Below are 25,445 nucleotides of genomic sequence, written 5' to 3'. Positions count from 1 at the left end.
GAGCCTAATACAATATAATGGAATTTCCTCATTACATCGACCCACCACGGAACTTGGATCCCGCCCCACAAATATAGCTACAGCCCGGCCAGCGACCGTGGGATCATGCGTGGGAAGGCGAGGTAATCAGTGGCTCATTTTGCGGCGACCTTTACTGTGGAACATACGTCTCGAATACTTGCAATCTCGACCGACTATCCGGTCCATAACATCTCCATCAATCATACCGTATGGTGAAGGACGAGCGAGACTTTCCGTAAACTTCGGAACCCAGTATGCTTTTCCTCAAAACCAAAACAACTTTGGTGGCTTCCCCTTAGTCGCAGCAACATTCGTCAGATGCGCCTCTCACTGCGTATTGATCCCCCGCCCATTCCTGCGAATTGAGATGATACATTTACAGATCCGGATATGATCTTTGCTGATGAACCAATGCTTTGTTTAGGCCCGTCCGCAGATCATGTCGAGAGCCAACTATGAATGTAGTGGACGATCCCCTCTTGAACGACGAAATAAAAATCTCCAGAGGCGGAGAATGTACGCCAACAGAATCCACCAGCATTGCTCGGCAACGTCCTGGACCATGAGATGAAAGTGCAATCTCCGCCGTAGTGACTTCAGCGTTTGCGTCACCTCCACTGTCTTGGGATGTTTCGTACCCAGCTTCTTCCTCCTTCCCGTCAATACCCTGCGGTACCACATTCTGGCTTCATCGAACCGATTTTGTTGCTCACAGAGGACCCCGATACTGTAGGCGGTATTCAGCGTCGTGGGATGGTCGGGCCCCAAGGTATGCTCCCGACCTACCAATGCCCTCCGGTACTCTTCATTGGCTTCTTCGAATTTGTGCTGCTTGCGGTGGACGATTGCCAGGTGATTCACGACCTGTAGTACCGCCGGGTGGTCTTTGCCCAAGATATCTTCACGGTCCTTGAGGACCTTCTTATGCAAATCTTCAGCTTTCTGGAGATTTCCTTGGTTCCGGGCCACGATGGCTAGATGATTCTTCGTCCTCAGAGCGGTGAGACTCTTGTCACCAAGTTCTTCCTCACACATTAACAAGGTGATCAAGTGCCTCTCTTCGGCGAGTCTGAGCTTCCCCTGTTCTTGGTAAATGAACCCTAACTGATTCATCGTCTCCAGAATATCAGCAGAAATACGTTTGCCGTCATACATATCCCGTTCGATCGCGAGCACTTGTTCTAGTAAGGTTTCGGCATCTTCAAGTCGTGCTTGTTGCTCGCGAAGATCTGCCATTTCCTTGAGTATGTTGAGAGACATATTGCTGTCGAATCCATGGGCGGCTTTGGACATATCCAGGGCACGGTTCAGCCACTTTTCGGCTTCATCGAGCAAACCTTGCTTTAGGCAGACAAAGCCGGCGGTATAGAGCTTCTCGATGCTGGGCTCACTACTGCTCGAATTATCCTCCACTTCGGCGGCACTCCTCCGAGCAATGGAGAGAACGAAGTTGCCGATATCTGACGAAACGTGATACCCGGAGTATTGGCTCCCAGATGACAGCCATGTGGTAAGACGGTGTTGGTCGACCTGCATGCTTCCCAACCAGGAGGATCCAACAGAACGTTTGTAAGCCAGGAACCATTCCTTCCCCGGCCAAGTGCCGAGGAATGTGGCGACCTTCTTGACCAGATCCTGACGCAGTCCCGGCGTCCCAGAAAGACATACGTGGTGAACCCAAAACTGAGATGCGTACTTCAATAGGCCGTAGCGAGAGGGATCTGTATTTTCGCGTGCCGCCTGCCACCCTTGTTCATCAATGCCGTGTAGAAGGTAATCAAGACAGATGGACGACAATTCGTAGTGAACATCACAGACATCTCGACAGATCGAACCAACCCCAGACGAGCTGGATGGAGTCCCCTGCTCTCGAATCAGGAAATCGGCAAATGACTTGTGTACGAGCTCCACCGTGCCGTCCTGGTGAATGGTCGCCAGCGCACCACAGTCTTCACGAAGACGTCGAATCTCTCCGTCTTTGTCGTAATTCCCCTCGTCGTCTTGGAATGACGCACCACTCATCACAGGTCTCGCGGCGAGGATCTCGTCGACGGTGAGTGGCCGCGGAGCTAACGCCAGCCACCAGAGTGTCTTTGCAAAGCGCTCCCATTGGTTCGAGTTCAGCGAGTCGTACCGGCGCTGAATGAGCTGATGGTAACGTTCTGATAGCGCTCGAGGGAGACTCCGTAATATTCGGTCAGCCTCGTTTGGCCCGGGACCGCACCCCTTCAATTCCTCCATCATCAATTTGACCCACAAAAACGTGCCTTGTGAATTTTGAACCAATCTTTCCGTAATGTTGGTCGCATTTGCATTCAGATCGGGGGACGCGGTAACCCATGTCTCTGTAACTTTTCGTATATCTGGGCTCACGTCCGACGGCCGGATATTGACAACCGTCCAATCACTGGGAATATTGGCCGGAGAGACGAATTCATCGACACGACAGGTCACGAACACTTTGATGGTCGGGGTGGCCTTGACCAGCTTCTCGAGCTCGTCCAATAGATGGAGACGCTCCCGCTCATGAGCAGTGCACTCATCAACCCCGTCGATAATGCAAAATAGTGGTGAGATCGCGGCTACCATCTGATAAAGCGGTTGTCGAATTGCCTCGAATAACACTTTGACCGATGAAGCCGAGCCCACCCCCGATTTGGACAAGTTGTCCAGTGAGCTGATGTCGAGCCCAACGTTCTCTAGGAGCCAGAACATTAGACTCCTGATACATGCAGTAATAGGACATGTAGGGCCGCCAAAAAACAAGAATACTTGTCCGCCAGGAGGTCGTATTTCGCACAGTCGGTCGAAAATGATGGATGATAACGCGGATTTTCCACACCCCGGACGGCCCTGAACCATCAGCAACGATGAACCTGACGAAGACACCCAATTCATGAATTCAGGGGTCTTCAGAAACCATTCAAAGGTTCCTGGAACAATTCCTTCCTTGTGATGCTGATAGTTTTCCTTCGAACTAATAGGGTTCAGCTGACTTCGTATCCTCAGCATTATTTCTTCTATTCACCTTGGTTAGTAGGCTGAGAATTCGTTCAGATATCACCTTCACAACCTTTCATGTGCTGCTTCTGCTGATGTTTGTCGGCCAGATTAGCGACCCAGCTTAACTCATTCATGTGGGTTTCCAAATTGTCCATGACTTCCTTGAAGTCTCCGTCAAAAGTCGTGACGAGACCTCGAGCCAGCGATTCTGACCGATGAAATTTTCAGTTAAAACGAGGTGATCGGTGAATTTTCTCACACTTACTTAGGGCAGATCTATTGTAGTGGGCAACAGCGAGTAAACAGAATTCGATCACGTCGCCGTAGAACCTCGTCAGGGCCATCTGCACGAGCTTACTTCGGCTTGAATCCCTGGGCGAGCAGTATAGCTTTTCATATTCATCAATTCGAAGCAGTCTATCCAGGATGGTATTGAGCGTTCCATATATTTTGGCGAAGCCTTCGGCGACGTTGATTGTACACTTTACGATGTCAGTAGAGTTATGAAGGAGGGGAGTGGAGGGGCAGTGCTGGAGCCAAGATGCGCCCAACTTACTTGTAGAACGAGCAAGATGGGCGACCAGACAGGGCTCACTATCGCCGCATTCGCCTGCGCAGCTTGAGAGAATGATTTTTCAAACTGATAAAAGGGCTGCAAAGCGGCGGAATTGAATTTGAGAAGCCGCTTCACAGATTTATTTCTATCGATGGTTGAGAGTAGCAGCTTTCCAATCGCCCCGGCATCGGTGGACGATCGCAGGACACCTTTCTGTGCATCGGACAGGTTGTCGTAAGCCTTTTGCTTCCTCGCGTCCAAGGAATCTAGCCGTTGAAGTGCGTCATTCCAGGCATCACTGTGGATACCCTCGCTAGGTTTGTGCATGGACGTTAGCGAGTGGAGGACACGTGCACGAACTGTACAGTAGTAAGGAATGAAAAAAGCGTAGGGAAGAGGGAGGCGTGTCCCGCATTTGTAGGCGTGGGCCAAAGACTCTCTTCCCCCTTTTCTTCGTGCTGCTACAGATGTTGCTTTTTCCTTGCTACACTTATGCCCACGCATTTACGGACAAAGAACGACAGATTAACAGTTCCCCCAACCCAACGACTTCGTATTCTTATCCTTGCATCTTACATTTTTAAACATCTCTCAACACGACGTTCCAGAATCTTCATGTCCACAGATTCATGGTCCGTTGCTCGCAATTAGTAGTTTACAAGCATACGGATCGAGTTACGACCCGTAGTTTATCGCTAGCAACGAGTTCCAACTTATCGCTAATAGATGTGCGCGAAGGGGGATCTACTCCGGAATCTATTCTAATGTTCGAAATTTAGGGACTCTTCGATACCCCTTTTTACCGTGATTCAGCTCCCCCTTTCCCTCTAGTGACTGCACAGGCCAAGCCAATAGCGGTCCAGACCATACCTACACATTACCCCAACTGGAAATTGGATGCCGAATCACACGGCTTGTCGGTGTTCCACATTCAGGCTTGAAAATGATCGGCCATTCTGGCGCTGCAAACCATTCCCAAGATGTGCCACCAAATGACAACCCCCGGTTGTTCAACAAAATACCCCGATCCTTCTTGACAAAACTATCACTTTCAACGGGTTTGACTTACCCCCACTGGATAGCCCGTTCGAGACTACAGAATGAGTCCGAACTAGCCTTTCGCATTGTCTATCCTGGTTAACAGCGTGTCCTACCTCCGGTGGACTGGAAGATAATTTTCTGGGACTGGAAAGTGCTCGTTATGTAGTTCCACCGTATTGTCTCGATGGAACTTCGTAGAGGCTTGACATGCTTCCCAGCTCAACAGGACGCGTCGAGGCTAATCGTGATGGGACGCCACCAAACAGTGTACTACAATATACACCTGTTTATGCACCCTTAGTTCGAACTCTTTTGATGTTTTTAGGATGGATGAAGCTTGCAAACGACCGAAATTACCACTGCGACGAAGCATTTCGGCCTCACATCCATACCCAACTCCTTGTATTATTGTGGACTCCTAGATCGGCTGCCCCTGAGTCCGCTTGTCGCAAAGACCTTCCCTGATTGTTGCTTATACCTCGGCCGTGATCCCCAGCAGGCCCCCGCTCCCGACTGGAGTAGATCAGACGCAGTCGAGATAAGGCGACAAGTCTTCGTCAGTGGGCCACACCAATCCATCAAATGCATGCCACAAAGAGCAAGGTAAGTGGTGATTATCTTTGGCGTGAGTCAAAAGGGTGGAGAGAGATAAAATGAGTAGTGTAATCGAGGCTGACTGCAAATGCTCGCTTGGAGGCCTGAGGATACCCGGGAAAGTTGGGCCTTATCATGCGGCGTGAAAATGGCGAGATCCAGCTGAAATTTCAGACGAAGAGGTAAGAAAATTGCGAAAAGATTTAATCCTCTACTTCAAAGTCCGCGGCGTACCTCGAGTTCGGATCGGGACCGAACATCGCTCACCCTCCGCGGGAGATCGAATTCCGGTCGTGCGTTACAATCTGGTCTTGTATGCTGCTGGAACCATGATCACGAAGAGCAGGAAGTTTTTTTTTCCTTCTCAGAACTACAGCCTCGCTAGCAAGGCTGGATCACGTGAACTGGGCTCCTTTCGAGTTTCTGCCAAGAACTCTAGGTTACATTCGTTTACGGATCATATGTAAGTAAAGCGGCCACCCTCGGCAGATAGTTCCAGTTAGCTCATACATTCGCTTTCCGCCGCTACAACATCTTCAACAGAGATGGAATCGATCAACTTCTCGTGACCGTCTGAAGGGCGCATTGTTGGCAGTCCATATTAGGACTGGCCCAGTCACGTGCACCGCAACAGATAGATTCAATCAATCAATCCTCTCTCGGTCCTACACGCATGAGGGTGTGTATGGTAAATTGCTGAAGATCAGGAAAAGATCCTCCAACCTGGATGATGCTTTCCATCCATGGCAATCTATTCGTCTCATGAAGGTGGGCCCCGAACCCTACCGTTTGCACCGTGTCGTTGATGATGGGTAAAGGCATTCTGATGAATGGCATTGTTCAATTATACTCTCTCGTGTGTAATGTGAAGAATGATTGCAAAATGTGACTCGCTTCATTGTAGATTTGCCTGCATGTCAAGGGCGGTTGGAAGGCGGCAGCCCACGCAAACAGCCTCCCAGTGGAGTATACCTGCATATTTCGTAAGCACAACACGTTGGTGGGCAAAAATAAGACCCCAGATTTGAATTCGAATTTCATTGAGAAGCTCCAAGAACGCCGACGCTGTTGTCATTGCTGTTGGATACCTGCGTAGTGCGCCGCTGCGGGTCGGACCGGCATTGTTTTCCGTGGGCAAGGGCCTTGCCCGAGATATAAAGCGGCCTCGTGTTCCTCTATTCGTAGTTAGACTCATAAAACCCCAAATTGACGAATCCGGTGTTGGTCACGTGACGTTGAACGTCGACGTCGACAGATGCATCTTGATAAAGATGTCAATTCGCCTACCTCATCTTCGCCATCAAACGTCCCTGGAAGAGTGATCGATCTGATTGCACCCACTCAGCAGCTGAGTTCCGAAGAAGGAGACCAGGCAACGCGTATTTTTAACGCTGTCATCGAAGCTTGCGAACCTTTGCGGGACAAGGCGCCATACAAACAGATCACTCTCGTTCGCCTCACCTATGAGTATGCGCACTCCGATTAATCGAAGGCGCTGACATCGATCGCCCAAGCAATGCAATTACTCTGACACATGATTTCCATCGACTCCTTGGTAATTTCCAAGTCTACTTTTGAACCCCCGGACAGTCAGCCTATACATACCGAATTGACTCGACACGCACGGGCATTTTACGCCATCAGATCTTCCCCGTCGATCGTACCCTTTTCCTAACTGACACCCGAACGATTGATCCTTCTCCGCGGTTACTCGCCATACACTGCGCTATTGCGCATATACTCCATTTAAGTGCCGCTGGCCGTTACATTGACAGGATCCTTGAGGACCTTGACGAGGGGGACATAAGGGCAGATGGATCCACCGAGTTGGGATTTCTCACTAAACTGAGAGTTCAGGGTTGGTGGGATGGACGGATTCACGCATATTGATTCGCTAAGCCACTGAGTGATGAACTGACGGCTCATATCCTCTAGAAGACACTGGAAAGATGATCAACAAAAGAGGTCCTGGCCGTGTCTCAGTTATGGTCTTCTCAACCGTTCGTCGCTTCCAATATCAGCCTCGATATCACCAGAGGTCCGGACTTGATTTCGGAGTACAGTACCCGATCATCCCATTCTGTGGTCGGAGCAAGGCTTGGAGAATTCAAAATCCTTTATGATTAGCTATTCTGACGGCTGGTTTGTGTTATTTTGTTCAACTCTCTGAGCTGACGAATTAGAATCGACCAGGTTGAGGTGTTTTCGGAATTCATCGAGGCGAATCCAAGTTGCCAAATAAAGTTTGGCTCATTCAGAACGTTGACAATCATAGTTATTCCTCCCTATTTCCATTATCTGCCGAAGCCACCTTACTTGCAAGACCTCCGCTAACAGCGTTGCTGGGTCTTATTTCGTGTACAAGAGGAATGGATTTTCACTCGATATTTCCAGTTTAAGTCGAGAATCACAATTCTCCCATCATATGATCGAATTGACGATGGCGACATGGCCACTCTCGGGGCCTTTCCTTTCCTCATCTGTAAGTCATGTCCTCGGATGGTGATGTTGAAACGGTCGTTCGTCAACAAGGAAAAAGCACACACAAGTTAGCAATATCCTGTCCCGCTTTGAGATAACTGTATGCTACTCTTGCGCTCGCTCGCCCCAGATGAAAGAAACGGCGAGTGGGAGGAAGAAGACGTGCCAAAAATTTTCCTGAGCTTGAAAATGGTCAAGTCCTCAGATGCCTATTCGCGGTGCACAACATGGTCAATGAGGAGATGTCAATATGCAGCCTGGGAGAAAAGGTCCACGTCAAACACAGAAACACCATTTTGCACTCACGTCCTGACGAATGTGAACTGGTGTCGATCAACATCACCAGAGACAAAGGCCTTCCGGGTATGGAGTGTTCCCATTGAGGACAGGCTTTTTTTGAGTGTAAGGGTCACAGCTGGGTTTCGTAACTGGCCAGTTTCTACTCTAAAGTTACATTGTTCTCAGTTACGTCGATAGGCCGACGTCCTGCGGCGCATATCACAAGGACTTCCTGCCGGATTCTCAAGCCAAATAGTATCCAAACACGCGCCCATCGTGATTAGGGGAAGCGGGCCCAACGGTAAGTCCTTGGCCGTGTGTACAATTCTGCCAACGCTACTAGAGTAAGCTGGATGGCACTGTTTCCATCCCATTTTAGATTTTCAAATCGCACAAAGGTCTGCTCTCTCATAGTGTACCTCTTTCTTGAGCCACTGAATAGTGCCCATAGGTGGCCCCCTTTCAGGCGAAAGGGTTCTTAGTGTTGCGCTTTCGTATGCCCGGAGGGTCCATTTGGGTGCAGCTTTGCAGGGTTCAACCTCGTTACCTCAGCCTTGTTGTTCCTGCCATACGCTGCACCAATTATACCTATCGAATGCTTGTAATTCAGATTTAACCCTCATCTTGCTAGTACATGCTTTGGTGAACATGTCCCAACTGGCGAGCCCTCGGGCCAACGGCTAGTGCCACTGCTCCAGGGTTGTTCCATGAGGTGGTTCGCCGCAATACGCAGCCTCGTCATTCCTCAAACGCTCGACTTCGAAGCCAACAAAGCAAAACTCTTCCCTGACCACATCCCAGGCCTCGCCGAACGGGACAGAAGCATCCGGTGGTAATGAGAAAGACGAACATGAAGATGAGAGGCTGCTTACGAAATCCTGGGAGTTCTTTCTCGACTCATGGATACTTCATTATGCCGCCTTGTTGCTTTCCATCGTATCGCTTGCAGCTGCCATATACACTTTGCGATCTTCCAATGTCCGACCACTGTCGAAGTAACAATTACCCGTCATCTTCAACACTATGCTGTCATCCCTTGCGGGCCCATGGTCAAGGGGGATCCACAATGCTCACCACGGCATCAGTTCTCGGTCAATCCAAGTGGGTAGGGTACCATACTTCCGAGCATCCACTACCGGACTTTGCATTCCTTAATGTGGCTTCAAAAGGTTCATTGCTCCACCGGGAATCATTTGCAATTCGTCGGGCTTATTCAAGATCTATGCCATCAAAGCATGACACGTCCCCATGTGAAAATGAGTCTGGAGATTAGCTTTTCGAACTAGGGAAGAGGGAGCAAAAGGAGCATATAAGGAGGAAACCGGGTGGTGCATCGGAAGGTCAATCGCCTAGAGCATGGGGGCCACTTAGTCACTAGACAAATGCAATTGGTGTCTCGTCTGCCAAGGACAGGGGACCTGGACAAGCCCCTTATGGCTGGCCTTGTACTTTCGTTCCAACACGAGCACGAGTTGAAGACCGTTAACCTAACACGCCATGCTTCTATACAGAATGGCCAAAATATCTTGATTACCATAGCCCATTGACCTGATCAGGCCACCTGGACTGCTTAGAATATACGGGAGTAGAATAGTACAACTTGGGTTGTGTCGCGGCAGGAAGGGGCAGATGCTCCGAGGGAAGTAGACGAATTCTTTCCGTCCTGTCGGGCGCGTGGAAGATTGAACAAGTCAGTGTGGACCAACAGTGTTTTGAACCGAACTCGTCTGTCTTGGCTTTGTCACCGCTTGTATCTGATCCGTCGAGATGGATTGGCCCAGGAGCCGGGGGACAAAGAGAATGCAAGGCTATAAAGGAAGTACGATATTTCTCTCCCACTTTCCGCAAACTAAATACATCATATCAGTGGCTCATTTGGGATGTCACCGATACCAAGCAAATCAAATCCCACATCTTTGAGATTATATCGTGCAAAGGACCATGAAAACTCCCTATGTCGAACGCCGTGAACAAAATGCTAGATTCTCTTGACAACTCGATGCATGAGCACGTTGTTTCGGATTATGCGGATGGTCAGGCGGGAGAGGTGGTCCCAGCAGATACTGAGAAACGTGGCGACCCAGCTGCGGAGAAGAAGTCCGGATATGCAGGCCGCGACTGGCGCGAGCGACTCCTCGTTCCCTGGATCTTCCTTTCCACCATCGTGGGCATTGTCTTGGGCAACCTTGTTGACAGCGTTGGACCGGCATCACCACAGGGTAGCTTCGTCGACGTGTTCGTCCGCTGGATTATTGCGCCTCTACTCATGGTGAGTTGAAGAATCTCCAAGAACGGTCAAGGATCAATTACTGACGAATGTAGCTTGGCCTTGCGTGGGGACTCTTACCGGATAAACAAAGGCTGCAGAGTGGGTCGATTTTCGTAAATCTTGCCCGTTGCATCGCAATGGTAAGCAAAGAATGCCAATGTTGTATATCGACCAATACTAATATCTGATTCCCTGACGAACAGAGACTCCTGCTAGTCTTGGTCAAATCAGGACTCGTTTTAATCTGGTCTCGCTTAGGATCTATTCCCTGGATTCCTTATATCTGTTGTGGAATAGCCGTACTACGGTATTCGGTTCGTAGGCTCGCACCAAGGGTCGGCGACACCGGAGCAAGTGCCAGCTGAAGTCTTTCAGCTGATATTAGCAATTGATGTGGAAGGGAGTGTATCGGGGTTGAAATCAGAAGGGAGGACCTCTTATATTGTAAAGTGTTTTGACAAGGGAGTTGGACCTCTCCGCCATTGATCCCGCGCGACACCTTCACATTATCCCTCCTTTACAAATCGTGCTCTCTATTCCAGAGACCTGGACGCCTGGCCTCCTGAAGCGATGTTGATATTCAGCATGGAAATTTTCCTCCTCCCCATCCCGCCAAATAGTGTGTCGCAGTCGTTTTCGATCTGGCATACCAGGCCAGGACCGTGGGGCCGTCGTCCGTCGCCGCAAGAAGCGAAATCCGGTTTTCTAATGCTCTTGTAAATGGTGCAGTCCAAAGACGTGCGTGTGGCCCAAACAGGCCGCCTTCGTGACAGGGCCTTGAAGTGTTGATGATGTTGAGAACATATGAGCTAACTGAAACCTATCTGCTGAGATGGCCACTTGTAGCCTATCGTCACCGTGGTCGCACGTGACCGGAGCAATCATTTCTCCGCCCAAATTCTTGCGAGCTTCTTTTTCCACAGCTCGATTGAATTCACCTATCCAGGCCGCAGCATTTTCAAAGTCAATCACGTCATGAAACATGTCCCCATTCTTCAAACCGACAACCTATATCCTGACTAATGAGCTACAATGGCGATAACATCCACTGATTCTACGATGCTGCGAGCTCGACTGCGTGTGCAGCATTTGCTCACAGGCTGAGCAAAAACCTGCTCAACAGCGCACCAGCACTGACACCCAAAGATCCAGAGTAAAGAGTCCACAGGTATCGTACGGCGACAAGAACAGTGGACCACGAGCCCGAACGCTTCACGAACTACAGGTTTTTTTTCTGTCTCGGATTCGATGTTCTCAAAAGCGAAAAGATACCAAAAAAGAGGCAATGACGACATCAACCCACAAAGTTCACAACAAAGAAGTTAAATGGCTCAAGCTAAGCTTCCTCAATGGAATCAATTCTATCCGACAAATCGAGAGTACCCATCCCTGTGTACCTCAAAAGTGGTCCATGGTGCAACGACTCAATGGATAAGCGAGCCGGAGCAATTTTGCACCGCCGGCAGCCGGTCGAATCATGAACCTTTTGGTTCAGCCTCGTGTCGAAGCTTCGGCCGTTAACATCCGATATGGCTGGCCATATCAAGAAGAATGAGTATATTAGAATCCTTTTTTATTTTTCCCCCATTCCTCACTGTCCTGCGCGTTCCCGCATGACTGCCAACAATACAATATATTTTCATTACTGCTGTAACACATTGGTTGCCGTGCTTACAATTCTTTTTCCCTCCTAACCTCCACAGTTTCAATTTTCCCGTTCCGGCTCTGAATCTTGAACCTCACCCGTCATGGATCCCCCTCGTACCCCCATTGACGCAATGAAGCAAGAAATATCTGAACAAGAACCACAACAGTCTCAAACGACCTCGTCCTCGTCCTCGATCTCCTCACACAAAGGAAACAATGAAGCCTCCGAACCCCCCGAGTTCACGATCTCAACCCGCTTCGTCATGGCATTTGTGGCACTCGCAGTCCTCACACTCATGGTAGCCTTGGATGGCACATCGATCAGCGTGGCTTTGCCCATCATCGCACGCAAATTGCACGGCACCGCCATCGAGGCTTTCTGGGCAGGCACTTCTTTCCTGTTAGCATCGACGGTGTTCCAGCCCAATTTTGCTTCATTCAGCCACATATTCGGCCGCATGCCGGTGATTATGGTATCGATCGCCTTCTTCTTCGTTGGAGTCATGATGGCTGCCTTGTCAAACAACTTTGGCGTCCTGCTTGCTGGTCGTTCAATTCAAGGTATCGGCGGTGGTGGTGAGTCCTCTACATATTCCTCCTTCGCCCCATGGCAACCTTATCTGATAAGTGAATTTCCACAACAGGGATCATTGTCATGACCGAAATCGTGATCACGGACCTCGTGCCCCTCCGCTGGCGAGGTCAATGGGCCGGCATCATCGCCGGAATGTGGAGTATTGGTAGCGTGTCAGGCCCGATCATCGGCGGTGCGTTTGCCCAGGTCCAATGGCGCTGGATCTTCTGGATCAATCTTCCCTTCATCGGGGTCGGAGTCATCATGGTGCCATTATTCCTGCGCCTGAACATCATACCACAGAGCATCGCCGCCAAACTGCGTCGTGTCGACTGGATCGGCACCGTCCTGTTTGTCGGCAGCATGACGAGCTTCCTCATCCCTCTGACCTGGGGCGGAGTCATGTATTCGTGGTCGTCATGGCGCACATTGGTTCCCCTTCTTATCGGCGCCGCGGGCCTCGTGGGCTTCTGCTTCTTTGAGAGGTACATCGCTCCCGAACCCCTGCTGCGACTCTCCATTTTCTCCAACCGCACGGCGAACATCGCCTACGTGACCACCACCCTGCACGGCATGATCCTGTGGTGTCTCTTGTACTATCAGCCTCTGTACTTCGAAGCCGTCAAAGGATACTCACCGGTCGTCTCTGGCGTGGCTTTGTTCCCCGCCACTTTCACGGTGGCGCCCATGGCCGTCGTCACGGGCCTCCTCATCACCAAGTTCGCCGCATACCGCTGGGCCATCTGGTCGGGCTGGGCCATTACCACCCTGGGCCTCGGCCTTCTCGTCCTGCTCGATGTCGATACCAAGATCCCGCAATGGATCTTCCTCGACTTGGTCTCGGGAATTGGCCTGGGAATCTTGTTCCCATCGCTGCAATTCCAGCTCCAAGCCGCCAGCAGTAATGCAGACATGGCGTTCGCCGTGGCCATGTTCGTCTTTTTCCGATCGTTCGGACAGTCGCTCGGTGTCGCGGTCGGTGGCGTCATCTTCCAGAACGAGATGGCCAGCAATCTCGAAGCATACTCTGCGTACGCGGCTCAGGCATCCGAGCTGGCCAAGGACGCCGCGGCCCTCGTCGAGATCATCAAGCATACTCCCTCGGGCCAAGGAAAGCTGGAGCTCCGCACCGCATACACGGACAGTCTGCGCACGGTCTACATCGTCATGATTGCACTGGCCGGCCTGTGTTTTGCGGCCAGTCTATTCATCAAAGGATATGATTTGAATGTCGGCCTTGAGACGGAGCAAGGTTTAATCCAGAGTAAAAAGGACCGCACAGTCAAGGTCGAGGAGGGAGGCGGGGAAAATGTCGAAGCTTGAGAGAGACAGGTGACAAATTCGTCATGACGGCGAGACGAGAGGTTGGGATAATGCACTGGCTGGGTGAATGCGACGGGGAGCAGTGTTTGCATTGCGTTTGTTGGAGCATTGCGCCAGCATCCTTGGGTTGAGTACGACTAGAGGAATGACTTCTTCTTTCACCTCATCAACAGATAGATTTCCTTTAGAATTGGGTTGAGATGGCTTGGTTCACGCCACTCCGGGATGAATGAGCATGATAGACTGAATGTACAATTGGTTCTCTAAAACCTCAAGCTTCTTTTTCCTCCAAACGAGTTCAGATCTTTTGTCCCGGGTTCCTATCATTATGAATCGAAATCTCATATTTAGAGCCACCCTTTGTTAGCACCGCCAAAATCCCCCCCCCCCCTCTCTTCTTTAAAAGGGGGAGGTGGCCTGATTCGCATCCTCGAGGACACGTAGCCATTTGCCCCGCCGGGCGATTTCCAAAATACCACATCAACCTCCTCGCCTCGGGCAATTGTCGCGCTCACCTCAAACCCTTCGCCATGCTTCCCGTTTAGCTTCTTCGCCTCGGCCAATTTTCCCCGAACATATGCCGCCCAGATGCCCTTGCTCGGCCCCCGGCCTACCGGTTTAATCACCACGCTCTCGGGGCATGCTCTCCCTTCAAAATCCCAGCCACGGACGCTCAAGATCAGGGCATTTGCTTCCTCATCCCACACGCCGCGAAGCACGCTTACCCCTTGCTTCGGGTCGACGAAGTGCCGATTGTCGATCCACGGGGTGGTGCGCACTGAGTCTCGAGTCCATGGTGATTCGTACATTTTGCGCTGTCCCTGGGGCACGTTGAGGCGGGCGTAGCCTATGGCGGCGTTGTCGGTGAACGGGTCCATGTGTGTCCATTTCACGGCGTCAGACGCGGCCTCGGTCTCGCTCGTCCCCGGTCAAGACGAAGGGAGTATCATTCCGCGGATAGAATGGGCCGCCATTCTCTCACATGGGATTGAGGTTGCTGTCGGCGTAGTCAAGGAGGCCGTTGAGTCCATCACTTCGGCCGAGTTCAGAGAGCCACTGCACCGCATAGCCGAAGGTGGGTTTGGTATATGGGAATAGGGGTCAGGGGGCGGATATGATGTCGGCTTTGGCAAGAGATATAGCTTTGGTGAGAGCGTCTTTCTGAGAGACCGTGGGAGACTCGGCGGTGATTTGGCGGTAGTGGTTGGCTACGACGGGGGGTTGCAGGCGGATTTGTCCCGAGATGTTGGTGATGAAGCCCGAGACTTGTTTGGCGTAGAGGGAGGAGACGAGCTCGGAGTTCCAGGTGTTCATAAATGCGGAGGCCCTGTGCAGAAGCCATGTCAGCGATCCCCGAACTCTGGTCGTGTCAAGGCTTGAGGTATCCTGCCAGGCCGTCCAGGCCACATCGGCGGCAGGGAAAACGTGGTCTTGCTTAACCATCCACATATCAACGAAAAGGCCATTGGGTCCCACCATGCCTTTCCTGTCCCAAGCAGCTCGGTATTTGGTCAAGACCTCGCTGACCGTACCTGTACCATCTCGGGAGTCGTTATAGCGCATTGCGATGATCTGTCAGGGATTAGGGAAAGCGGCGTCCGGGGAATTGATTGCACACGACAAAGACGACGTTGGGCTCACAGCAGACCCCTACCCATCCATTTCTCTCCATTTCCTTGATAATGGCGATTTGTAGACTTCGATTGTCGTAGGAGAAAATCTCGTTGCCGAATCCATAAAAGAGAGGATCCCATTTGAACACGATGGAATCGGGATTTTCAAACTCGTCATCATCAAACAGCATCGCGTACAAGCTGGTCATGAGAAGGAGATGGCCGCTGTACATGATATTTTCACGTACGACAGGGTCCGCCCAAGGGTCTCGTAACTTCGCTAGACTGGGATCAGTTCTAATCCCCCCCAAACTGGTGGTGAACCAATAGCCCCAGACCTCTCTTCGAAGCATTTTGTGAATGAGTTGACGAAGGAGCGGCTTGAAGATGGTGCGAACAGCCGGCAGGCGGTGGTAGTGAGCAAGTCCAGCTGCGTAGGCCAGTTGATAGCGGTAGCATCAAGGAATTCTTGGGCAGGCTCCTGAGCCCCCATATGAAACCATTCTCCATCTGGCTGGAAAGCCAAGTTGTGGAAGTGTCGGAGGTGGCCTACTTGCTCCGCGGAGAGCTTGGAATACTTTGATATATCAAGAGGAAGGCTCTGAGGCATGAATTGAGACATGGTGGTAGTGGTGATGGTCGCCGCCATATACAAAACAGGTTGATCTCGGTCGCACTGTGTCGCAAAGAACCGTTTTCTCGACAATCAAAATTATTTATACAATAGAGAACGGAAGGACTCAAGCGTACAAGGGGAGATCGGAGTTATCCCGTCCACCAATTGGTGTTCGGTATTGTGGTGTGTGCTAGTCTTGAAACTGATTTGGTGGGCCGCATGAGGACCGAGGTTCTGCATAGGGTTTTAAAAAAAAGGAAAAAACGAGAGCCTTGGGATAGGGGTTGAAGAAGAGGGAAGAGAACACAGTATTGACATCCGAAGTGTAATTACTACCGGTCAACATGGACTGACGGATGAGCGATCTGAGCCGCAGGGTGTACCGAAGGTTTGGCTCGTCGGGGCTGGGCTCATGAAAAGAGGGGAAAACATGGGAAATTTGGGTGGAAATGGGTATGGACATGGGGAATGTTGTTAAGCGAGAGAAATCCCTATTACGGGAATCCCACACAAGTCACCTTTGACAACTAGACCTTCATACGTTTGCCTATTCAAATATTACTCTTTCATGTTCTAGACACCTATCCACGATTCCCCGCCTGCCTCAGCACCTCCATTCACCCACCACGCGACATCGACAACGACATCTTCATTGCCATCCTTTTGGGCACCCTCCACCAATCTCCGTCAAATACCTAAGAATACTCCAGCTCGTATTCGCCTTTTTCACATCCAGGTACCTTTATGGCCACTACCGACGTCATTTTTGGCCTTGACTGCATTGCTGACCGATCTGTCGACGTATCTAGGGACCCATACTCGAGGTTATATGCGACAGGCCGTTCACCTATTCACATATCTATCCATTCCTCCTCTTCCTCATCTTCTGCCATGGTCGCAGGAGATGCGGGATTCTCTCCTTCAATAATCTCCCACACATCTACCACATCCAACGGGGCCCGGCACGATGCCCTTCCTGCGGAGACGGCTGGACTCCATATTGACCTGCCACACCTCGCGACGGCCACAGAGATTGCGCTGGGGACTCTTTCCACCCTTCCTACTCCTCTGCTTGTCTTGTCCTCCTTGAAGACCGTCATCCTCGCCAACTCTGCCGCAGGAAGGCTGTTCGGGATCGACCAAGACGCGGCCGACTCCACCGTCACCGACATCCTCCAAGGCCAGACTCTCTCACAGATTGGAATAGACATGGTCTCCGATGGCATACCGATATGGGTCAGCTGGGAGAAATTCCTTGACAATCTCGCACGGGGCTTGCAAACGGTCCCGGGGGACGGGGTTCCAGTCGCTGAACTGCTCCCGACCATTCACAACGGAGCCACCACTCCGACGGCTTCCTCCTCCTCAGGGTCGCGCAGAGATCGCTCGGCCCCGCGACAGAGAACGCAGAAATCCCAGGACACCGTGGTCGATGTTGCCATTTCCTCTTACCATGGCCCGGCTGCTCCTCGTCACGGTCGACAGCCTATCACACAGAATAAGGCGCGAAGCCCGGGGGTTTCAGCAACCTGCCGCATGATCATCAGCATCTGGACTGTGGAAGGCCAGCGTTTCTTCACCTTGACCTTTACCAGCGTGTCTGCCCACCAGCCTCACAAAATGCGGCCCGGCTCTCAAGCATCTCGCGGCAACGCGTCCACGAACTCGGCCCAATCCTCTCGCTCTTCGCAATCTCAGACGCCGACATCTTCGGCCTCGAGTTCGCAGGTCGGCTCTCCCGCCGAAACCCCCAATACGGTCTCATTCCCTCCCAGCGGTGGCCCCGGCCCATGCGCCGCGTCTTCGACTTTGACCGACTTTCAAAAAGTTCTCAAGATGAAAAATGCCATGTTGAATGCCATCGAGATTCCTCTCATCGCCATGTGGAAGGACGAAAGCGTTGTATTCCCAAACATGGCCGCCCGCCGTCTTTTGGCCGTTGACGCGGATCCCACCTCCGAGAATTCCTACGACTTCCTGTCTCGGTTCACCCCATGGTCGGCGGGTTTCGCTCGACAGCTCCAGGAGATCGACAACCCCATCATTTCTCTCTGCCGAACCCAGAAGGCGTTCACGAGCTGGCATATTGGCATGATCGATGAGAAGACGGGGAAGAGGTCCAATTTCGACGTCAGCGGCCACCCGGTCTTTGACGAGAAGACGGGAGAGTTCCTCGCCGGATTGATCGCGTTCAAAGACGTGACTTCTTACACCGAAAAGATTGCTCTGCAGACCGCGGAAAAAGAAGAACAGTTTCGTCTGATATGCGACATGATGCCGCAAATGTGCTGGACCGCCAGAGCGGACGGCTATCACGATTATTTTTCTCAGCACTGGTACGACTATACGGGTTTAACCCCGGCCAATTCCCTAGGCCCCGGCTGGAAATGGCCGTTTCACGAAGACGACACGCCCGACACCATTCGCCGATGGTCACATTCGCTCGCCACGGGCGACGAGTTCAGAACCCAGTACCGTTGTCGGCGGCACGACGGTGAATGGCGATGGATGCTGGGACGAGCCTTACCACTGCGAGACCACAAGACGGGAAAGATTTTGAAATGGTTTGGCAGTTGTACCGACATCCAGGACATCGTGGATGCGAAGATTGCCAGCCAAAGAGCCCGACAGAATCTCTTGGATGTCCTCAAACATTCGCAAATGACGTTGTGGATCATCGATCGGGAGGAGAAGGTGACGTTCTTCGAGGGCAATCTCAACGCCGACGGCCAGCCCAAGGACGACAGTATCGGAATGTCCATATATGATTTGCTGGCGACCCAGCTCGATCCTGGTAGTATCCGTGAATTCAAGGGTGCCGTGGAGCGCACTCTGAACGGCACATCTGATTGGGAAGTCTGCGAAAATGTGATTCAGTCAAGATGGTTTCGATCCAAACTCGTCCCGCTCAAGGGAAAGCGAGGTCCCAATGGCGTCGAGGATGACGACTACATTGCCGGCGTGATTGGCATCGGAACGGATGTCACCCAATTGCGACAGAAAGAACAAGAGAACATAAAGCTCCTGGCCAATGAAGCCGCCGCCAAAGAAGCGAACAAGATGAAGAGCAATTTTCTGGCCAACATGTCTCACGAGATTCGAACCCCCATCGCCGGTGTGCTCGGAATGTCCGAGCTGTTGATGGATACGGCATTGGACAAGGAGCAGAGCGAGTTTGCTCAAAACATTCAAAGATCCGCCAATTCTCTCTTGACCGTGATCAACGATATCCTCGATTTCTCCAAGATCGAATCCGGCCGACTGGATATTGAGGAAGTCCAGTTCAGTTTGGGGGTGGTCCTCCAAGACGTGGCCAAGATGCTCTCCTTTGCCGCCCAGCGAAAAGGACTCGAGTTTCGCCACGAAATCAATCTGGGCCCGTCGGATGATTCCGTTTTGCTGGGGGATCCTGGTCGAGTTCGTCAGATTTTAACCAACCTATTGACCAACAGCATCAAATTTACTTCGGACGGTTATGTCAGAATGAGCACCAGCATTATCAGTGAGACGACAGACACCGCCACGATCGAATTTTGCATCGAAGATAGCGGAATCGGCATCGAGGAAGAAGTGAAGAAGAGGCTCTTCCATCCTTTTAGCCAGGCCGATTCCAGCACGGCCAGGCGATTTGGAGGTACCGGCCTTGGCCTGACGATCTGCAAGAACCTTGTTGACTTGATGCATGGCACCATTCGTCTTGATTCCAAGTTGGACTCTGGAACCAAAGCTACCTTCCGCATTCCCTTCAAGAAGCCGGAGTACCGGACGGGATCTTCAGTAACATTACTAGACATCGGCATGATGCCCGACCGGTTGCAATCCGACTTATCCCTATCCCTCACAGGATCTTCCCGGGAAGAGGTTCGAAAAGGCCAAAGGGTGTCACCGCCCTTCAACATTTCCAATCCCGCACACCAGAGGGCTCAGCGCTCCTCGATGGCACCGACAGATCCCAGAGCAGAACCTCCAGTACCCGAGATTCAGCGAGAGCAATTTCACATTCTGGTTGTTGAAGGTATGTTTTGCGTCCTCGGTTCAACGTGAACATGGTAACCAAGAGTCATAGACAACCCGGTTAACCAACAAATTGCCCTGAAATTCATCCGAGCCCTCAAGTTTTCGGCGAACGCCGTATGGAACGGGAAGGAAGCACTGGAATATCTCCTTAAAGCTACGTCTTCGGAACTAACTGCCGACCAATCCAAGGAGTATCCGGTGCCGTCCCTGATACTGATGGACGTGCAAATGCCTGTTTTGGACGGTTATCACGCAACACACATGCTCAGGCACCACGCCCCGTTCACCACCATCTCGGCGATTTCTCGAATTCCGATTGTGGCCATGACGGCGTCTGCAATTCAAGGTGATCGAGAAAAATGTGAGAGAGCAGGAATGGATGACTACATGGCGAAACCTGTCAAAAGAATGCTTCTGGAGCAGACAATCTTGAAATGGGTGGCAAACGGCCGTAGCGGGGGACTCGCCCGCGGAACGTCAGAGACGACAACAGACCTTCCGAAGCCGCCCTTGGCGCGAGCATGTACCGACCATTCGTCGGCTTGCTCGGAACACGACATTATCGCCGCCGAGATCTTTGCCAGACATGCCAAAGACTCCCTGGCGAATCATGCTTCGTCCGCTGCTGCACCCCATTCAGCCACCGTTGCCGGAAAAGCCCTGGCCCGTCGGTCGAGCATATCCAGATCCATTCTTGAAACAGAAATACCGGGGGAAGAGACGGAGGGGGACCGGGAGATGCGACGAGCCGAAGCAGAAGACAAAGCAAGAGCCCTGCGGGATGCGAAATTGTTGTCGGCCACGGAAAATGATCATGGCCAACCCCCGATAGCTCCTACCATCATGCTGGACGACATGTATTCCTCGAGTACGCGCCCGGCCCATCTGTCAACCGGGTGCGCTCAACCCGCTGAGAGTAGAGCGGGTGCATCGCCGATGGCGTTAACTGAGGAAAACGTGTCGCTGTTCAACAATGCACAAGACGGTACGTTCGAACAGCAAAAAATGCCGTCACCCAAAATCGAATCAGATGGCGAAGCTTATCCCATACCCGACATCCCGGGGCCTCCGCCGGAGGGACTGCTGCCAGCAGTGGACCTAGCGGGTATGGATGCTAACGCTGAAGCACTAGTCCAGTCATTGCTAGAATCAACGCCGCATTCCGCCCATACAATAGAAACTCGGACAGGATCTGAAGAGTCAGGCAGTTCTTCCCAAGAAAATCGACGAAATGTCGGCGGTCTGATGCCGGGATATCGACAGAACAGTGACTGGACTACCAGAACAGCAAGACCGGAGAAATCATGATCGGAGTGACGAGCAAGCCCAACATTTAATTATCCTTTCGTTGACTGAGAAAAGGACCTTGGAGAGTTGGTAACATTCTGGTATCTGAAATCATTTTCTTGGAGCTTGGTGTCGAGGATATCACGCTAACATCGTTCCAACACATTCGTCTCTCGTTTCCTGGTCCTTACAGGGGAAATCCCAAAAGATTTGGCGAGATTGGATATGCTTTGTCATTCAGGTTGGAGTCGTCTCGGTTTCCTGTGGCCAGCTTCAGGTATACGAGTTACGCGACATGACCTTACGGATACACACGGTTCGAAGTGGCTGGATGGAACTCTGTTCTTGGAGATCATTTCATGACGAGAGTCCGGTTCAATCCTCCATTGAACCGTTGATGTGACGTGATGAGAGAAGAAATAAAAACATGGTGACAGGATACCAGCCAGGTATGTTGGCTGAATTGTCCTCGTCTGAGCGATAAGCCGAATAGATATACACGATTGGTGCAGATGTCATGACATGATATGAATTCCATGCATATCACCGGCATGCCATTACGGATACGTCGTGGTAGTACGACTAGCAAGGTTGCCATATGCAAGGCTGAAAGGCTTCGCAACAGTGGAGGAGATTGCCAAGTATTGAGAATCCTCCCAATTCAAGAATGCTTCCGTCTCGCTTAACGCTCGCGGAATTCTTCCCGCTTCATTAGTAACGGGGGTGTCTTTTACCCATGAGTGGATTCATCATCCATCAGAGCGCTATTCCCCAGACGGCTCCAGAATCATAGTTCCGGCCCCCGGGGTGCGAGCTGGGATAAATCGAGATAGAGGGGAGGCGGTGCGCCACACGTGTGCGAGGTGTATATATTTGTGCCCCAGCTAGCACTCTGCAATAAGGGGTAGTGGGACACCAGACTGACCTGAGCCAATCTCCATCCAGGACGATACTGAGCACTCATTCCAATTCTGCATCTGTCAGGGATCGGCCGCCAGAGGGCTCTAAAGAGTGCACAAACGAGTACCCATCTATCTATATAAGTGCAGGGAGGCATCGACTTCAACGCTGAGGAAGTCGAATAGGGATATTGCGATGGGGTGAGGTAGGCCTATGCCAATCAGTCACGTGACAGAGTAAGCAAACAGTGCAAATGTTGGGCAGATGGCTCTCTTTCGGAGCAACATGCATAACAGAGACAGCAACAGACATATTTTGGGCACAACTGTTATTAGTCTACCTTCGTGTGCCTTGATGCTCTTACCTACCTGCCTTTGAAGTGATCCTCAAGCTCGCGCTCCCACTTTGGCCTGTTGTGTGGTATGTTGGTTGTTGATTTGAGTCGAGACAGATGCTGGTTTGGCAAGCCCCCATATCACCCCTCCAAAATATCCTGCGCAACGTATGCCATATGCACGGCGCGGTGGAACGGTGCCGGCGCTTACGACCAACGGCTCGTAGATACATCCTACAATGACAATTATCAATGCCATTCGTGCATAGTCCCTAGGTAACGTAAAGACTAGAGCTTCTGTCGCAATGGATATTCAGCACATCCTCCCTATCGAAGCTTGTACCTCTGCACAAGAGCATATGCGAGCGGGAATCTTTTGGTTCGCACGATACCGATGAAGGGCAATGAATTGTAAGTCGTCCCAGGACCAATCAACCAAGCAGTCCGTCTTTAAAGCAGTACACAGTCATATTTGGAAGAACATACCAACGAGTAGAATTCCTGCCAAGTAGCGAGGGAAAACAAATTATATTCCCTATTGGCCAAAGAGCCAACGGCCGAGGTAGATTGACCATGGACCCCGGATATTGAAACTTCATAAATTAACCACCCCCGCAAACCCCCGTCCTGCAGATGTGACAGATGTTTGTTCTACGATCGGAGAGACAGATATTCTGGGGTGAGAAAGGGATCGTCCGTGCACTCATTCTACAAGCCGGAAACGGAAAAAAACCTGGTGACCAAGAGGTGCTTTGGTTATAACATTGATCCTCACCTGGCACTATGGCGGATACACCACTCAAACCCTCATCCTCGACGTCGGGCTTCTTCCAGGCTCTTCCGACGATTCCTCCCCAATACACCAGCCCAAGCTCTCTCCCCAGTAAATCCACATCGCTGAAAGAAGGTGCTCGAGCATCTGACGACCCAGTACTCGCACGAGTCCTAAGCCTATATCTCCCCTCTCCTACGCCGAGAGAAGTCTCTTCGGCCCTTCACAAGCTCTCACGTCGCGTGCTCCAGCCATCCACGCTCCGCCTTGTGGTTGACGCCGAGACGAATCCGCCCACCCTGCACCCGTTGACGACGTTCGGCGAAGAGAATCGCTCAGACCCTCTGCAGACGAGCGAAGGCTGGCGTGCTCTCAAGGACATCGGTATCGAAGAGGGTGCCGTGGCTCGTGGCTACCGGCTGGAGAGCACGGATTGGAACCGTCGAGTCCATCAATATGCCATCATCCACGTCTGGTCTGCGACGGCTTCGCTGACCATGTGTCCTGCGTCTATGACCGATGGTGCTGCAAAACTACTGTCCAGACACCTGGAGGATCCTGATGGAGATCAGGCTGGGCGACAGGCTGTGTTTCGCGAAGCATACCGTCGCCTGACATCCTTTGATCCGAAGGACGCTTGGACAAGCGGACAGTGGATGACGGAGCGAAGTGGTGGCAGTGACGTCAGTGGGACCGAGACTCTTGCCCGGAGACTGACAAGTCAGGAGCGTGCAGACGACGCGGCAGCGGGACGTGATCACGATGCAACAGGTATGCCTTTGGGGCCTTGGCGGATTGACGGGTTCAAGTGGTTCAGCAGTGCGACGGACTCGGACATGACGATTCTGCTAGCTCAGACTCCCGGAGGCTTGAGCGCGTTCTATGCACCGATGCGAAGACGGGTCGGACCAGGAGATTCGGTTCAAACCGAATTGAATGGCGTGCGCATTCAGCGACTCAAGAATAAGCTCGGCACGAAGCAATTGCCCACGGCGGAGTTGGAGCTCCAAGGGACAAGAGCATGGCTGATAGGAGCGGAAGGGCGAGGGATCAAAGAAGTGTCGGCGATATTGAACATTACCAGGCTACACACGGCGGCGGGCAGCGTGGCGTATTGGTCTCGTGGCCTGGCGGTGAGTCGGGCATACACCAAGGTGCGAAAAGTGCGAGGTGGACTCCTTCGGGATAATCCACAGCATCTACGCTGGATGGCCGATGAAACGGTCCAGTATTGGGCTGGAGTTCACCTGACATTCCTTGGAGTCTCATTGCTCGGTGTTAGTGAACAAGGCTGGAATGCCGTGGGACGTGGCACAAGGGCGGCGAGGATTCTCCCTCAAGACCCTGCGGGCGTCGAAGGTCTCCTGAGGGTTCTCACTCCCGTGATGAAAGCAAAGGTAAGCCTGCGCAGTGTAGAAGGGTTACGCAGCTGCATGGAGAGCCTGGGCGGAGTGGGATACTGCGAGAACAACGAGGATGGCGGGATTCTGAACATTGCTAAGATTTTCCGAGATGCCGTGGTCAACACGATCTGGGAGGGGACTGTCAGTGTCATGGCTGAAGATGTCGTGCGCGCCCTAAGGGACAAACAGTTGGGGATGGGCAATGTGCTTGACAATGTTCTCGTGCCCTGGATTCAAAATGTCTTGAGCATCTGCGCTGGTCGATTCCCCGATGAGTGCGAGGCGGTGAAGGTGAGATGGCACACATTTGGAGATATGGCAAGAGGGCTAGACGCTTCCGAGTTACACTGGCGAGGCCGAGAGATCTTGGATCACCTCGAAGCGACTGTCTGCGCGTGTCTGCTCATGTTCGACGCTTGTAGCGATGGCGACGAGGTTGCTGCTCTGATCGCGTCGCGGTGGACGTGGTCGCGAGTTCGGTCCAAGGCTGAAGGCCGTGGCCGTCAATTGGATTGGGGTCAGGAGGTGAGGATGGACAAGAGGATTTTCCTGGGTGAGAATGAAGACGGCCAAAGCAGCGTTCGAGGCAAGTTGTGAGTCAGGGAGATAACCAGCTACGATCTACTCCACAACAAGGTAACCGGTGTTGATTCCCTCATCAGCAGTGGGCACTGGAGGTGGAGAGCACAGCCAATCTGCGCTTTCTCAGACGGTC

General features: G+C 51.9%; 8 protein-coding genes across 8 annotated transcripts; 4 read left to right on the top strand and 4 right to left on the bottom strand.

Annotated features, from left to right (window-relative positions):
• Window positions 1-474: 474 nt before the first annotated feature.
• Window positions 475-3,033, bottom strand: Z518_09000 (uncharacterized protein; the record flags this gene model as incomplete). Its single annotated transcript, XM_013412957.1, has 1 exon — window positions 475-3,033. The coding sequence occupies one exon, from the start codon at window positions 3,031-3,033 to the stop codon at window positions 475-477; it is 2,559 nt and encodes an 852-aa protein (XP_013268411.1).
• Window positions 3,034-3,074: 41 nt separating this feature from the next.
• On the bottom strand, window positions 3,075-3,907 carry Z518_08999 (uncharacterized protein; the record flags this gene model as incomplete). Its single annotated transcript, XM_013412956.1, has 3 exons — window positions 3,075-3,232; window positions 3,290-3,506; window positions 3,581-3,907. 3 exons carry the CDS (start codon window positions 3,905-3,907, stop codon window positions 3,075-3,077), a joined length of 702 nt encoding a protein of 233 aa, XP_013268410.1.
• Window positions 3,908-9,974: 6,067 nt separating this feature from the next.
• Window positions 9,975-10,609, top strand: Z518_08998 (uncharacterized protein; the record flags this gene model as incomplete). Its single annotated transcript, XM_013412955.1, has 3 exons — window positions 9,975-10,244; window positions 10,298-10,384; window positions 10,448-10,609. The coding sequence occupies 3 exons, from the start codon at window positions 9,975-9,977 to the stop codon at window positions 10,607-10,609; spliced, it is 519 nt and encodes a 172-aa protein (XP_013268409.1).
• Window positions 10,610-11,992: 1,383 nt separating this feature from the next.
• Z518_08997 (uncharacterized protein) lies at window positions 11,993-13,788 on the top strand (the record flags this gene model as incomplete). The annotated part of the gene is made up of 2 exons (XM_013412954.1): window positions 11,993-12,467; window positions 12,536-13,788. The coding sequence occupies 2 exons, from the start codon at window positions 11,993-11,995 to the stop codon at window positions 13,786-13,788; spliced, it is 1,728 nt and encodes a 575-aa protein (XP_013268408.1).
• A 347-nt stretch (window positions 13,789-14,135) lies between these two features.
• Window positions 14,136-14,666, bottom strand: Z518_08996 (uncharacterized protein; the record flags this gene model as incomplete). Its single annotated transcript, XM_013412953.1, has 1 exon — window positions 14,136-14,666. The coding sequence occupies one exon, from the start codon at window positions 14,664-14,666 to the stop codon at window positions 14,136-14,138; it is 531 nt and encodes a 176-aa protein (XP_013268407.1).
• A 223-nt stretch (window positions 14,667-14,889) lies between these two features.
• On the bottom strand, window positions 14,890-16,050 carry Z518_08995 (uncharacterized protein; the record flags this gene model as incomplete). The annotated part of the gene is made up of 3 exons (XM_013412952.1): window positions 14,890-15,360; window positions 15,443-15,681; window positions 15,726-16,050. The coding sequence occupies 3 exons, from the start codon at window positions 16,048-16,050 to the stop codon at window positions 14,890-14,892; spliced, it is 1,035 nt and encodes a 344-aa protein (XP_013268406.1).
• Window positions 16,051-16,908: 858 nt separating this feature from the next.
• On the top strand, window positions 16,909-21,342 carry Z518_08994 (uncharacterized protein; the record flags this gene model as incomplete). The annotated part of the gene is made up of 2 exons (XM_013412951.1): window positions 16,909-20,032; window positions 20,084-21,342. 2 exons carry the CDS (start codon window positions 16,909-16,911, stop codon window positions 21,340-21,342), a joined length of 4,383 nt encoding a protein of 1,460 aa, XP_013268405.1.
• A 1,996-nt stretch (window positions 21,343-23,338) lies between these two features.
• On the top strand, window positions 23,339-25,327 carry Z518_08993 (uncharacterized protein; the record flags this gene model as incomplete). Its single annotated transcript, XM_013412950.1, has 1 exon — window positions 23,339-25,327. One exon carries the CDS (start codon window positions 23,339-23,341, stop codon window positions 25,325-25,327), a length of 1,989 nt encoding a protein of 662 aa, XP_013268404.1.
• Between the last annotated feature and the right edge of the window lie 118 nt (window positions 25,328-25,445).

Source organism: Rhinocladiella mackenziei (assembly GCF_000835555.1).
Source record: "Rhinocladiella mackenziei CBS 650.93 unplaced genomic scaffold supercont1.7, whole genome shotgun sequence".
Taxonomy (NCBI): Eukaryota; Fungi; Ascomycota; class Eurotiomycetes; order Chaetothyriales; family Herpotrichiellaceae; genus Rhinocladiella; species Rhinocladiella mackenziei.
Note: the sequence above shows the minus strand (reverse complement) of the source record. Positions and strands in the feature narration are given on the sequence as shown.